The sequence below is a fragment of the Arachis ipaensis genome, chromosome B4 (assembly GCF_059453495.1).
Source record: "Arachis ipaensis isolate K30076 ecotype BB chromosome B4, ASM5945349v1, whole genome shotgun sequence".
NCBI lineage: Eukaryota > Viridiplantae > Streptophyta > Magnoliopsida > Fabales > Fabaceae > Arachis > Arachis ipaensis.
This window is the reverse complement of record NC_142439.1, coordinates 128,789,718-128,802,047: the sequence shown is the minus strand read 5'-3', so window position 1 is coordinate 128,802,047 and position 12,330 is coordinate 128,789,718. Positions and strand designations below refer to the sequence as shown.

Genomic DNA, 12,330 nt, shown 5'->3' with positions numbered 1-12,330 from the left:
TAGATAGATATGAAATATGTTCGAATTCTAAAATACAAGAACAAATAAATATTTAAGATTTGGTGAGGCATGTAATTATTTTTTATCAATTTATATAATGAGTAAATTACCATTTTTATCCATGAAAGTTGAAAAAGCTGACATATTTACCCATCGAAGACGAAAATTACCATTTGTACCCATAAAAATGGCTTTTAAAAGCAAAATTATCCAAATCCTAAAAAATTAAATAAAATTCCTAAACTACCATTCTCTCCACCACTACTACCATCGTCTCCCCCTCCCCCCTTTCTCTCAATGTGCTCAGTGACCTAATCTCAATATCGACCACATTGCCACTCAGTACCACCGCCCCACCCTCCTCTTCAACCGTCACCCTAACCCCTTCGTTGCACACTCCCCCGTCGATGTCGGTTGCGACTCAACATCACTAGCACCACCATCACCAGCATAATCATCTAACGCAAGCTTAGCCTCTGTTTATGTTGAAGAGAAACCTTAGATCTAAGGACGTTGCGAGCAGTGTGAGCGATCCGTTGGAATAGATAAACCGTCACTACTGTTAATTTCATCATCCTCGCCATCTTCCATCACCGTTAAGCTTAACTGTCTGGCCTCGAAATTCAACACCCTAACGAAATTCATAGACCGCGTGAAGAGACTTTTGCATTACGCATCTTTGTTTCCACCATTCGATGATTCAGATCGGGTTCCAGAGAACCGGATTGGATTTTCTCTGCACACACACTCAAAGGCTGCGACTTTTTCAAGGGTTGATCAAAAAATGGTGTCTGAAAATGATCCAATTGAGTCCTTCTTCAATTCCATTCAAGTTGTGAAGGAATCGTTGTCCCCTTTCGAAGTGGGTATTCGAAAAATTACAAAGGATCTTGAGCATTGCTTCCTGTCAGGACACAAGAATAAGGACACAAAAGGTGTTTGTTTGATTGCCCAAGTGAAGTAAGGTAGTGAATTTCAAATCTGCGATGTGAAGAAGAAGAGAGGGTTGTTAATGAAGGTTACCTTGAAGGCTTTTTTGGGTATTTTCTCACAGAACTCAGTAAGTGGTAATGGGAATGTGAATGGTGATGAGATGGATAAGAAGGGTGATGGATCTTCTTCTTGCACCAATTATTTGAAGTTTGCAGTGACTTAATATTTGCTGGTTAATGATTTTCTTCAAGCTCTCCTAGCTCCTTTCAAAGCTGATAGGGAAGGAGAGGACGGGATTGGAGTTTCGGAAGAGGTGGAAGGTGAGGGAGAAGAGGAGCCTGCGATTGAGATCGGAGTCGAAGAGGTGGAGGGAGGAGGAAGGCTGGTGATGGCGGTGGTGGTGATGGTAATGACAGCAATGATGGTGGTAGTTAGGGAGGAGAGTGATGGTAGAGTTTGGGATTGGAGTAGTTGAAAACATTAAAAGAGAGAAAGAGAAAGGGGGAAGAGACGAAGGTTGTAGTGGTGGAGAGAAGGTTAGTTTGAGAATTTTATTTAATTTTTTAGAGTTTGGATAATTTTGCTTGCAAAAACTATTTTTTATGGGTACAAATGATAATTTTCATCTTCTATGGGTAGATATGTCAGCGTTTTCAACTTTTATGCGTCGAAATGGTAGTTAACTCTTATATAATAGATGTAAATTTTGAGAAAAAGGTTAGAAAGTTATTAACATTTATTATTTTTGGTCACTAATTAATCACTAATGTTTAAAAACGTGAGCTAAAATATGTTGTTGAATTATTAAACTAAAGAGAATTGGATTGATGGCTGAAAATAATGACAAAAAATAATAAATTCTAATGATCTTTTAACATTTCAAATAAATTTTACCCTATATCAATTTATCGTCAATTATAAATAGTTTTTCAAAAATATTATTTACACGTCAAAATTAACTATTATGTATTTGTGTATAAATATATGTGTAATTCATTTTTAATATATATTTTATATTTCAATGTATTTATATATAAATACATATATAGTTTAACTTATTTTTAATATATTTTATATTCTAGTGTGTATTTTACATAAATGGTAAATTTTTGTGTGCATCTAACGTAGTTAATATTTTTTGCAAAACGTTTTAACATAAAAGTATTTTAAAATAAAAACATTAAAAATGTTTACAAATAAATAATTAAGAATAATATTATATTGCTAACAAATACTATTATCTTTTGTCAGCATTTGACCAATAATAATTTAGTAATTTATACTTATCATATTTATAGAGATTTTGCACACACAAAAAAATATAGTTTGTACCTATATTTATTAGATTTTTATACGCATGAATCAATATATTTTGCATTCATATTTTTCAGTATTTACACACATAAATTAATAAAATTTATTTGTTAAAGATAATTTAGTATTTGTGCTAATCAAATAAAAAAAAATTGTTGGCCAAGAATTTCTCAACAATTAAATATGTTATATTTAACATGATAAAAAAAAGAGAAAAAGACAAATAGGTCCCTGACCTTTTGTCCCGCGGACATTTTTGTCCCTGACCATTGAAAAATACTTTTAAATTCCTGACCTTCACAAAACTTGGACGAATCAATCCCTCCGTCCAAATGCCTCCGCCAGGGACTGATCCGTCCAAATGTCTCCGTCAGGGACTGATCCGTCTAAGTTTTGTGAAGGTCAGGGACTTAAAAGTATTTTTCAATGATCAGGGACGAAAATGTCTGCGAGGCAAAAGGTCAGGGACCTATTTATCCTTTTCTCTAAAAAAAATGAGTTAATATTCAAAGTGAAAGTGGTCGCTTAATTTATAGTTGAGTTTCAATGTTGTTCTTGAACTTAAAATTGTACTAAATTTGTCTCTCAACTTAATAACGGTCGTCCCTGAGATATTTTCTGGTGAAGAAATAATGACGTGGTTGGATGGAGGCCAGCGACGGACCTAGGGGGCGATTAGTGGCCTCAACCCCCCAAAATTTTAAGAAACTATACTTATATATGAGATATATGTTTAAAAAATAATAAAAATATGTAATATAATAGTTTTATATGTATTATTTTTTACTATATGATGAATTTATGCCTTAATTGTTTGATTCACTAATATTTTTTACTTAACTAATTCAATATCATACCCTCAAGTCTTTGTACTTTTTAAATTAATTTTTATATAATAATCTTTATATTTATTTTTAAAAAATCATTTATTTTTTATATTAATATATTTAACATTTATATTATTATATTAATAATAACTTACGTAGTTATATTTTGGTAATCACATTATGTACTTTAGATATTATTTTTTTGTAAAAAATATTCATTTTTCTTTTAAATTTACGTTGTTAAAAAAATTTATAAAAATATCTTATATCTTATATTCTATAAGGGTACTATGTCTTTCAAATAATTAAGAATTTATAATTTATTTTCAAATTTTTTAAAATTTTTAAAAGAATTAATTTTAATTAATAAGATATGTGATAATTTTTAACTAAACACGCTATAAATTGTTGGTATTTTATAATTTTATAATGTATTATTGATATTGTTATATTTCTTTTATATAATTATCATATTAAAAATAAATTTATGAAAAAAAATTATAATTATATATATATATATTTTGATAAATCTTTAAAAATTAACTCTAACAACTCTACGTTAATTATTTTTAATTTGTATGAAATAAAAAAAATATCTAAAATTCGGTCTCTCTATATTAAAATTTTTGGATCCGTCTCTGATGAAGGCCACCCTAAAAATACGAAGTAAAATGTTCACCGTTTTATTGTTTGCTTTCAAATAAAATATAAACGAGATCGTTTAAAGTATTTTGAGAGATTTTAACAATATTTTACAAATACAGTACAATGTGACTTTTAACGTGATAATTGATATCCATCTAATGATGTCATTATTTTGTCAATGAAAAGTATCTAAGAGCATCTACAATGGTGAGTTCCTCTCTCACTTTTTTCTGACACATAGGAACTCTAACCATTGGAGGAGAGAAAGAATGAGTTCCCGCACAGGTCTCAAGGTGAGGGAGTCCCTCTAAACAGGGACTCAAGTTAACCAATAATAACTTGCCATTTGGAATTTGGCAAATTATTTTAAAAAAATAATAATATAAAATCTGAAATAATTAAATAATTATATTAAATAATGAAATAATAATTAAATTAGTAATAATTATAATAAAAATTATATTAAATAATTATATTTTTATTTAATTAATAATTTATATTAATTATTTAAAAATAATTAATTAGATTAAATAATTATATTTTTATTTAATTAATGATTTATATTAATTATTTATATCATAATTAATATTGAATATTATTTATATTATTATATTAAATTATAATTAATTAAATTTACTTACATTAAAAAATAAATTTAATTTTTATACTTTACAAAATAATTCTTAGTTGAGTTAGTTATTTTTATTTTTAAAATTTAAAATGCTAATGATATTATTAAAATTAGCAATTGTAAACACAACTATAAATTAGTGTAATCCCGAATTATATATTGTGTATTATTATTATATATGAATTTATTTAATATTAATATTTTTAATAGTGAATTATTTTTAAATTTATAAATTTAAATAATATTATTAAAAAAATCAATTACATTAATTTTAAGTATTTTAATTAATTAATTAAGTGGGACCACAACAGGGACTAAAGTTAGTTCCTCCTAATGGAGAAGAGAGATGCTTTGAGTTCCTATTTACCGTTTATGACGCAAAAGCTGAGGTGGAGTTATTTTTTATAACAGGTGGGCCATAAATAGGGACTGAGATGAGTTCCCTACTGGAGATGGTCTAAGACTACTCCTGTTAAGAGATAAATTTGAGACAACATTAAAGTTTAACTACAAGTTTCAGGACTACTTTGAGTATTAAATCTATAAAAGTCCATCCTCTCTCTCTTGCACCACCTGTCCACCTCACATCAAAACACAAAAGCAGTTTGTTGTTCTTTCTTTTCAAATTTTGGAAAGGAAGTAGGAGGCGCGGGTATACACACTACACACTACACACACAAACAAAACCCACCACCGGCACCAGAGCGAGCCAGGCAGCCAACAGTCAAACCACGACGCTTTACGGCACCGCGCCGCCCGCATCACCACCGCGCCAGCCACCACACGTCACGCGCCCACGCCTCAACCTCGACCCTAGGGCCTCAGCTCCTCGGTGCTTCACCTTTTAATTAGAACCCTAGTCTCTATCTTCCTTCATCCGTCTAATTCCCTACCGAAAGTCGAGTCGTTTCACCACACTTAAGGCAATCTTCAACCATTCACTGTTAATTCCTCGCTTTTATCGTGTTCTGTGTTGATTGCTTGCTTTTTCAAGTTTCGGTTTTCTCCCCCTTTTACTTTTCTCTCAAATGTGGTTGTTCTTTCTATATAGTTCCAATTGCATTCTGACTTAGTTGGTTGTTTATGTTTGTTTATTTTATTTTTCTTTTTCCCCTAATCCGTTGCCATTGCCATTGCCATTCGGGGGATGAATTTTATTCAATTGTTGAAATATGCTTATCTATCTAAATGATTATGCCTATATTTGTCATTGTTCTTTTTAAAGTTTTCAGCTTGCTGGCTGGTGCACATTTCTTTGAGTTGATTGATGATGGGTTAAACAGATTGGTAGCTTATAGGAGGAGAAAGGGATATTATTGATGAGTTTGGGGCTTTTTACTAATATGTCACATTTTTTAGAACCTATTATCAAAATGCAATCTTTTTAAAATTAATTACCCAAATGTCACCTTTTTGCTAAGATGGCAACTGATATGCTATTTTCATTTTTTGAGTTACTTGAAACATAGCCTAAATTGGGGGTCAATTTTGATTGGCAAGGTCAGATGGAAGCTGCAAAACCCAACTTTTTGGTACCTGCCCTTTGAAATCTGGTCATTTCCCAACTGATGCCCGAAGTTCCAGCTAGTGCATCCCTTGCTGACCCAGATTGCTCTGTGGAAAAAATGTCGAATCTGTACAGGAAGCTTTATGATAAGTACACCAAGCTCAAGGTCTTGTTTGTATCTTTCACACTTTACTTTGATATTTTCTTTCAGCTCATTGTTCTGTACTCCATGGTTGTATTGTAAATTTGTAATCTGTAATCCTCCTACAAAGTTATACATGGGAATATAGCATTGATGCTTTGAGAATTCACGTTTTTATGTTTAGCCATTTAGTTATTCAACATTAATAATGATGAAAATGGTTAATATACTTGATCATTCACTGTTTCACCTGGAAAATGAAATTGTAACTGTATAAAATTTCTGAAGTTTATTATTGACTCTTGATTCCTTTCTTGTTTCAGAATAGGAAACTGCTTGAGTTTGATGAGCTGAATAAAGAACAAGAAGTTAAATTTATGAAATTTTTGTCTGGTATGTTCTTTTTGTTTATGCTATTTTCTTTTACATTTGGATGTTTAGACCACAGCTTATGATAATATGAATTCATGGAAGGGTTTGCTAATCATTCTAAAATTTTAATAGGGTAAGCTAGGAAGTCTGAGCTAAGTTTAGAGAACTAGGAAAAGAAGTAATTACCTTCCGCTAGCTCGGATGACAGCTATACTAGTGTAACTAACTTAATAGTGGAAGGTCCTAACTACCGTTAGAGTAGCTTCCCCCAACAAGCTATCATTCTCTTGTATATAAACAGAGAAGGCACTCAGTTGAGGACTTCAGATTTATAAGGCTCAATTCTGAGAAATTTCTCTTCTCTTTACTTCCCTATCTTTTGCAGTTCTCTGTTAAATTTTGTCTTGAGCTCATGAATTTGAAAATCCATGTTGCAAGAGATTCAAAGACATGAAGTTTTATACCATGGTTTCTTTCCTGCTGTAACTGCTGCTCTCATTGACTGATTCTGTATTTTTGTAATTTTCTAGTTTCAACTTTTGTATATACAAAACATGGAACAGCAATTAGGTGCTTGACTTATCCCGTGTAAATTCATTGTCTTTTAATTGAATTTCTCTTTCATATGTTTGAAGATTGGAAAGTTTTGCTTTATAATGGTCTTTGTTTGTTTTTTCCCCCTTGTAAAGTGAATATCTTCTGCTCCGATCTCTGTGTAAGCTTTCTCTTTTCCAGTCTTCATCTTAATAAAGCTATTGCCTAGAGATACTAACATTGGAATTTATAGCGTTTCCATCCTAAATGAAAGAAATTGCTGAATAGTTATCATAACCATAGGGGTTTGTTGTCTAAATTTAAGTTGGCACCCGACTATTAGTAGCAGTTGTTGGATGGAAGCTTACAAGAAGTTGTTGGATGGAAGCTTACAAGAAGTGAAGGAGCTATTTCAACTCAATTTTTTGGAGCATATAACAATGCACCAGGTTTAGGTTGCCAAGATCAAATAAAGGGCAGAAAATAGTTTTCGGGAGGTGTCTATTAGGCTGCGTTTGTTTACAGGTACGGGACACTAAAATAGGGACAAAAGACACTAAATCATGTTTGGTAGATGAGATATGGACACAAAGACAAGACACTGAATTAGTGTATTTTGTATCCTTCTTGACAGGAAGGAGAAGGACACAAAGACACTAAGAAGAGACACAATTTATTTTTTAATTTTTTCTTTCATTGTTACTATCAATTCTTTATAATTATATTTTTTATAATTATATTTTTCTTCCTTAAGTTTTGTATGGAAAAAATGATAGTAAATTGGTCTTTCATAATTTGTTTTTTTTTCAATATTTAGTTTATCACTAAATAAAATACAAGAACACTAATTTTTGTGTCTTTGTCTTTGTGTCTTGTTCTCACTGTCTTGTCTTATGTTGTCCTGTCCTCATAACCAAACGCAACCTTAATGTTGGCTTTGAAATTCTACAATGCCCCATTGCTGGAAAGCTGACTGAGGGGCATTGGATGGCGAAGGAATTTCTATTTGATCTTTTGGACATTCAAAGGGGTTGCATGATCCACATTACTTCTTGACTTTATGGGGATAAAGTTGGTGCATCTATTGGTAAGAGGGTAAGGATGGCTTTTGTGCCATATACATGTAGTAGAAAGAAGAAGGTCGTAGAAACTAGAAAAGGAACTTCAAAGATTTGCAAGAACAGTCAATCATGGAAGGCCAAAAGGATCTATATTTTATAGGGGCTTAATTAGTTTCAGTCCATAAATTTTGTTTTGTGCAGTCCTCTTTTGTTAGCATTGTGGTTTCCTTTGGAGGATACCTTTTCTTCTCTTGTAATTCCCTGTCATATCTAATGATGTGTCTATCAATTGGGAAGATTAAAAGTAATCCAAGAAGTCAAACTTGCACGGATGTATAAACAAGTTTTCCTTATTGTGTATGTGCATATTGCAGCCGCAGAAGAGTTGATAGAGGACTTGAAGAATGAAAATGTCCAGCTGCATGACCAACTCAATGAATTGAGAAGTGAGGTGTCTTCAGTTAGGTATGTATTCAAGATTCCAGCATTTTAATGCATATCTTTCGGCAAAGCTTTGTTGATTTATCCGTGGATCCAGTGTAAACTACTCAAATATGTCACCTTCATGTCAGGCTTGCCAAACTCAAAGAAGTGGCTGATTATCAAAATCTTTTCCTGGAGGAAAAAAAGAAAAGTGAGGCTCTATTTTTAAGTACCTGATGCACTTGTTATTCGATATTAAATTTTTTGGCATGGAATTGGAACATTAAGGTTCAACTTATTTTCTCTTATTTGAAAAGTAGAAGTTGGCAATTTATATTCTTAGTATTAGAGGATAGAATATAGAGTTATAGAGTATGTTTCTTAAATAAAATAATTTCATTGATGTGTGTTTTTATTTATTTATTTATTTTTTCAGAATGTGTATTCTCTTGTTCACTATTCATCTGTTAAGCATTTGACTTCACCATAGAAAAGCAGGCAATATATTTTTCTTGCATGCTTATACTTCAAACATGTATTTTGTTGCCATGTATAGTTTATTTTTGTATGTTGAAATTTCTAAATGCATAATTCACCACAGTACGGTTGACTTTGTCCCTGTCGTTAATTTTATCTCATTTTATCAATATTTATTTTGTATTGAGGATTTCAGTGTGACATTTGGGCTTTGGCAGATGAAGCTCTTACTGAAGAAGTTGAGAAGTTGCTACAACAGCAGCAGGAACGAACTTCTCGTGTTTTAAGTAACAGTAAGGTCATGATCGAAAATGGCCAGCTGAAGCCTATCTCCAATAGTTCAGAGAGATCATCTACAAGAATGACAAGAAAACGTAGTTGGCAGGCTGCATTGGAAAATGAAACAAGTTTTATATCTGCCGAGAACAGGGAAGATGACTCTGTCGTGAGAGTGTCAATGCAAAACATGCACAAGGAGATGGCATCTGGTAAGGTGAGCATTTCTAACTTGGAGCAATGAAATGCACATGGTTAAGTGCTTGTGTAATTGTTTGAATATTAGATCAGATATGCTCATTTCATTGCCTCACACAAGTGGTAAATCTAAGTGAATGTGCTAACATTATGTGCAGAAGCAGCTGCTGGAGTCCTGTACTAATGTTAATGATAAATTAGGTTAGTGTTAATTTGTATCTATGTTGCTTTCCTTCAACTCTTTCCTTGGGAATTAGGTTTTATGTATGCTGCCTTCATTGCTTTTTACAGGAGTTGCTTCTGTGCAAAGTGATAATTGTAATTGGCTTATTCAAGAGCTTTTCGAACATGCACTGGGCATGAAATTATCTGCTGACTATCAAACTGGAACAATAAGCCTTTCTGCACTGCATCAATCTAGCGGTAATGCATGATTTTCGGTTTTAAGTGATTCCTTTTTTCTCAGTACTTCATCCTTAATCTAAACAAGGAATTTATTGGATTTTGAAGTTTACACTCATCACTTCTACCTCTTTCTTCTGCTTGCATCAATCAAAGTGTGTGTTGAAGAAGACCACCATTTGATGGTAATTTTGGCAATTAATATGTCATGTGTAGCGCTGTTTTCTCTCTGATTTGTTTGAGAAGAAATACTTGGTTTTACAAACTTAACTTCACCATATTCCTTTTCTCTGTTTTCTTCATATCCTAACTTCTGAAAATATTTCCCCCTAAGTTAAACAAACAAGCCTTTTTTTTTCTTTTTTTTGTAGATTTAGTTTTTTTTTTTAAAAACCAGTGAGCTAGTGGATTACTGGATATCTTGTACTCATTTTTGGGTCACTCTTGGACAAAGCTAATCTTAGTTCATAATTTTCAATTATGCATTACTTCTAGCCTTTGAGAATCTGAAGATATGTAAATGGTTGGTGTGACATTTTCTTTTTGTTGTGATCATGATAGGCTATTCCTTCACTTTAACCTGGATTAGCAAAGCACCTGAAGAGGAAGCAGAATTGCTGTACCATGTTCTTTCCTTAGGCACATTTGAAAGAGTGGCTCCAGAATGGATGAGGGAGGACATCATCTTCAGCCCAACCATGTGTTCCATCTTCTTCGAAAGGGTGTCCCATGTTATCAAGTTGCACCACTGACTTTGAATATAAAGGCAAGGAAAAAAAAAAGTGAGAATCCACTGACTTTTATTTTAGATGCTTTGATTTGATTGGTTTCCGCTTCATCTTAATGGAGTTTGTAATATAGTAAGAGTTACAGAGCTATCATTAGTTGTAAAAATGGATATTAAACTTCTAATCCTGATTTATCATCAGTTCAGTTGCTCTGCTTTATTGCCATATCTTTAGTTTAGCTCATTTTAAGAAGAATATGCAGAACTTTTGAAAACGAATCACGACTTTATGATTAGTCAACTCGTAACGACATATTGGATATTTTTTTAAATAAATATTTTAAATATTTTATTTATCAATATAGGTAATTTCGACCCAATTTATGTTTTTGCATCTTACTATTTATCTCGTCTACAGTATAAACGAGATAAGACACAAATTTTTAAACATGTAGTATAAACGAGATAAGACACAAATTTTTAAACATGTATCATGTGTGCATACTTGATAGGTGAAAATTAACGTACTTTTTATATCTCGTTTATAATGTAAACAAGATATATTTATAATTAATTCGTTTACACTGTAAACGAAATATGCGTTTGTAAGTATAAAAATATAATTTTTTAAAATAATAAAAATATTAATAATTTAATTTTGATCGATTTAAAAAATAAAAATTGATATCTTTTTTACTATTTAGATCCAATAGAATATTAACAAATATTATAGTTGCATCATTAAATTTGAAAAAAATTCAAATATAGGAGCAGTTATAGAAATATCCTTTTCTATAGGGTTTAGGGTTTAGGGTTCATGAGTCGGGTGAAATTAGATTTGTCCTGACTCAGATCTGTCCTAAATATTACTCCCGGTCTATTTTTTAGACTCTAATCCAGCCCTAAACCCGATGAAACTTAAATATTTTCGAGCCACAACTATACCGGGTCCAAACTGGTTGAAAACCATATCTTTAAAGGTTTAACAATAATTTATAAAGAAGAAACTTGTTACCGAAAAGTTGATATTTATATTTGAACCTGAATTTGTTCATAAATTCTAATTTGATGCTTCTTTGATCTATTTTCTAATTCAACAAGTGTGAATAAAAATAAAACAATAAGCTTATAATTAATATAATATAATATTGAAATTAATTTAAAACATATATCATTTTTAGTTCTCTTAGGTAGCGTTTGATGGAGAGACAGAGATTGAAAGACTGAGACTGAGAGATAGAGACTAAGAGACAGAGACAAAAATAAATCTCAGTATTCTGTTTGGTGTAAAGTGGGAGACAGAAATTAAAACAAGAATGAAACTCTAATTTAATTTGTACAAAAGGTAAAATTGAAATTAATTAATTGAAATGAGAATATTTTAGATATAAAATGTTATTAAAGTTTCAGTCTCTGTCTCTAAAAATTTCAGTCCATTGTGTCCTCACTTTTTGGAGGTACTGAAATACTGAAATTTTAGGGATAGATACAGAAATTTTAGTACCAGTCTCTGAGCCAACAAACATGATACTGAGTCTCAGTCTCTTAGTCTCTGTCTCAATACCTCAAAACAAACGCTACCTTAAGGTGTACATGGGACAAGTAAAACCGAGTTCGCCTTGACCCGAAACCGACTTAAAATAATGACCAAACCTATTTTTGAGACCCTTACCCGATTTTAAATCCGGTAAAATCATACCAAATTAGCTCCTAAAATATTCGAGACTAGGCTAAGTTATGAACACCACTACTTTCCTATTATGTAGATTTTCATGTTTTACATTTCCTCCTCTACATGTGTCAACTAATTTAAACAACCAATCTTCCTTTTTTATAATCCATTCAAATTTCTAAACTCTAC

The 12,330-nt window shown here is 31.7% G+C and overlaps 1 protein-coding gene across 2 annotated transcripts; it reads left to right on the top strand.

Annotated features, from left to right (window-relative positions):
• Positions 1–4,869: 4,869 nt before the first annotated feature.
• TTN9 (titan9) lies at positions 4,870–10,695 on the top strand. Of its 2 annotated transcripts, none has more exons than XM_016343383.3 (9): positions 4,870–5,273; positions 5,856–6,023; positions 6,323–6,392; positions 8,341–8,431; positions 8,539–8,600; positions 9,085–9,359; positions 9,499–9,541; positions 9,632–9,763; positions 10,304–10,695. In XM_016343383.3, the coding sequence occupies exons 2-9, from the start codon at positions 5,919–5,921 to the stop codon at positions 10,492–10,494; spliced, it is 969 nt and encodes a 322-aa protein (XP_016198869.1). In that variant the 5' UTR covers positions 4,870–5,273; positions 5,856–5,918; the 3' UTR covers positions 10,495–10,695. The 2 variants fall into 2 exon arrangements, with proteins under 2 accessions (XP_016198869.1, XP_016198871.1); XM_016343385.3 differs by having other exon boundaries at positions 4,880–5,273; positions 9,505–9,541.
• The last annotated feature ends 1,635 nt before the right edge of the window (positions 10,696–12,330 follow it).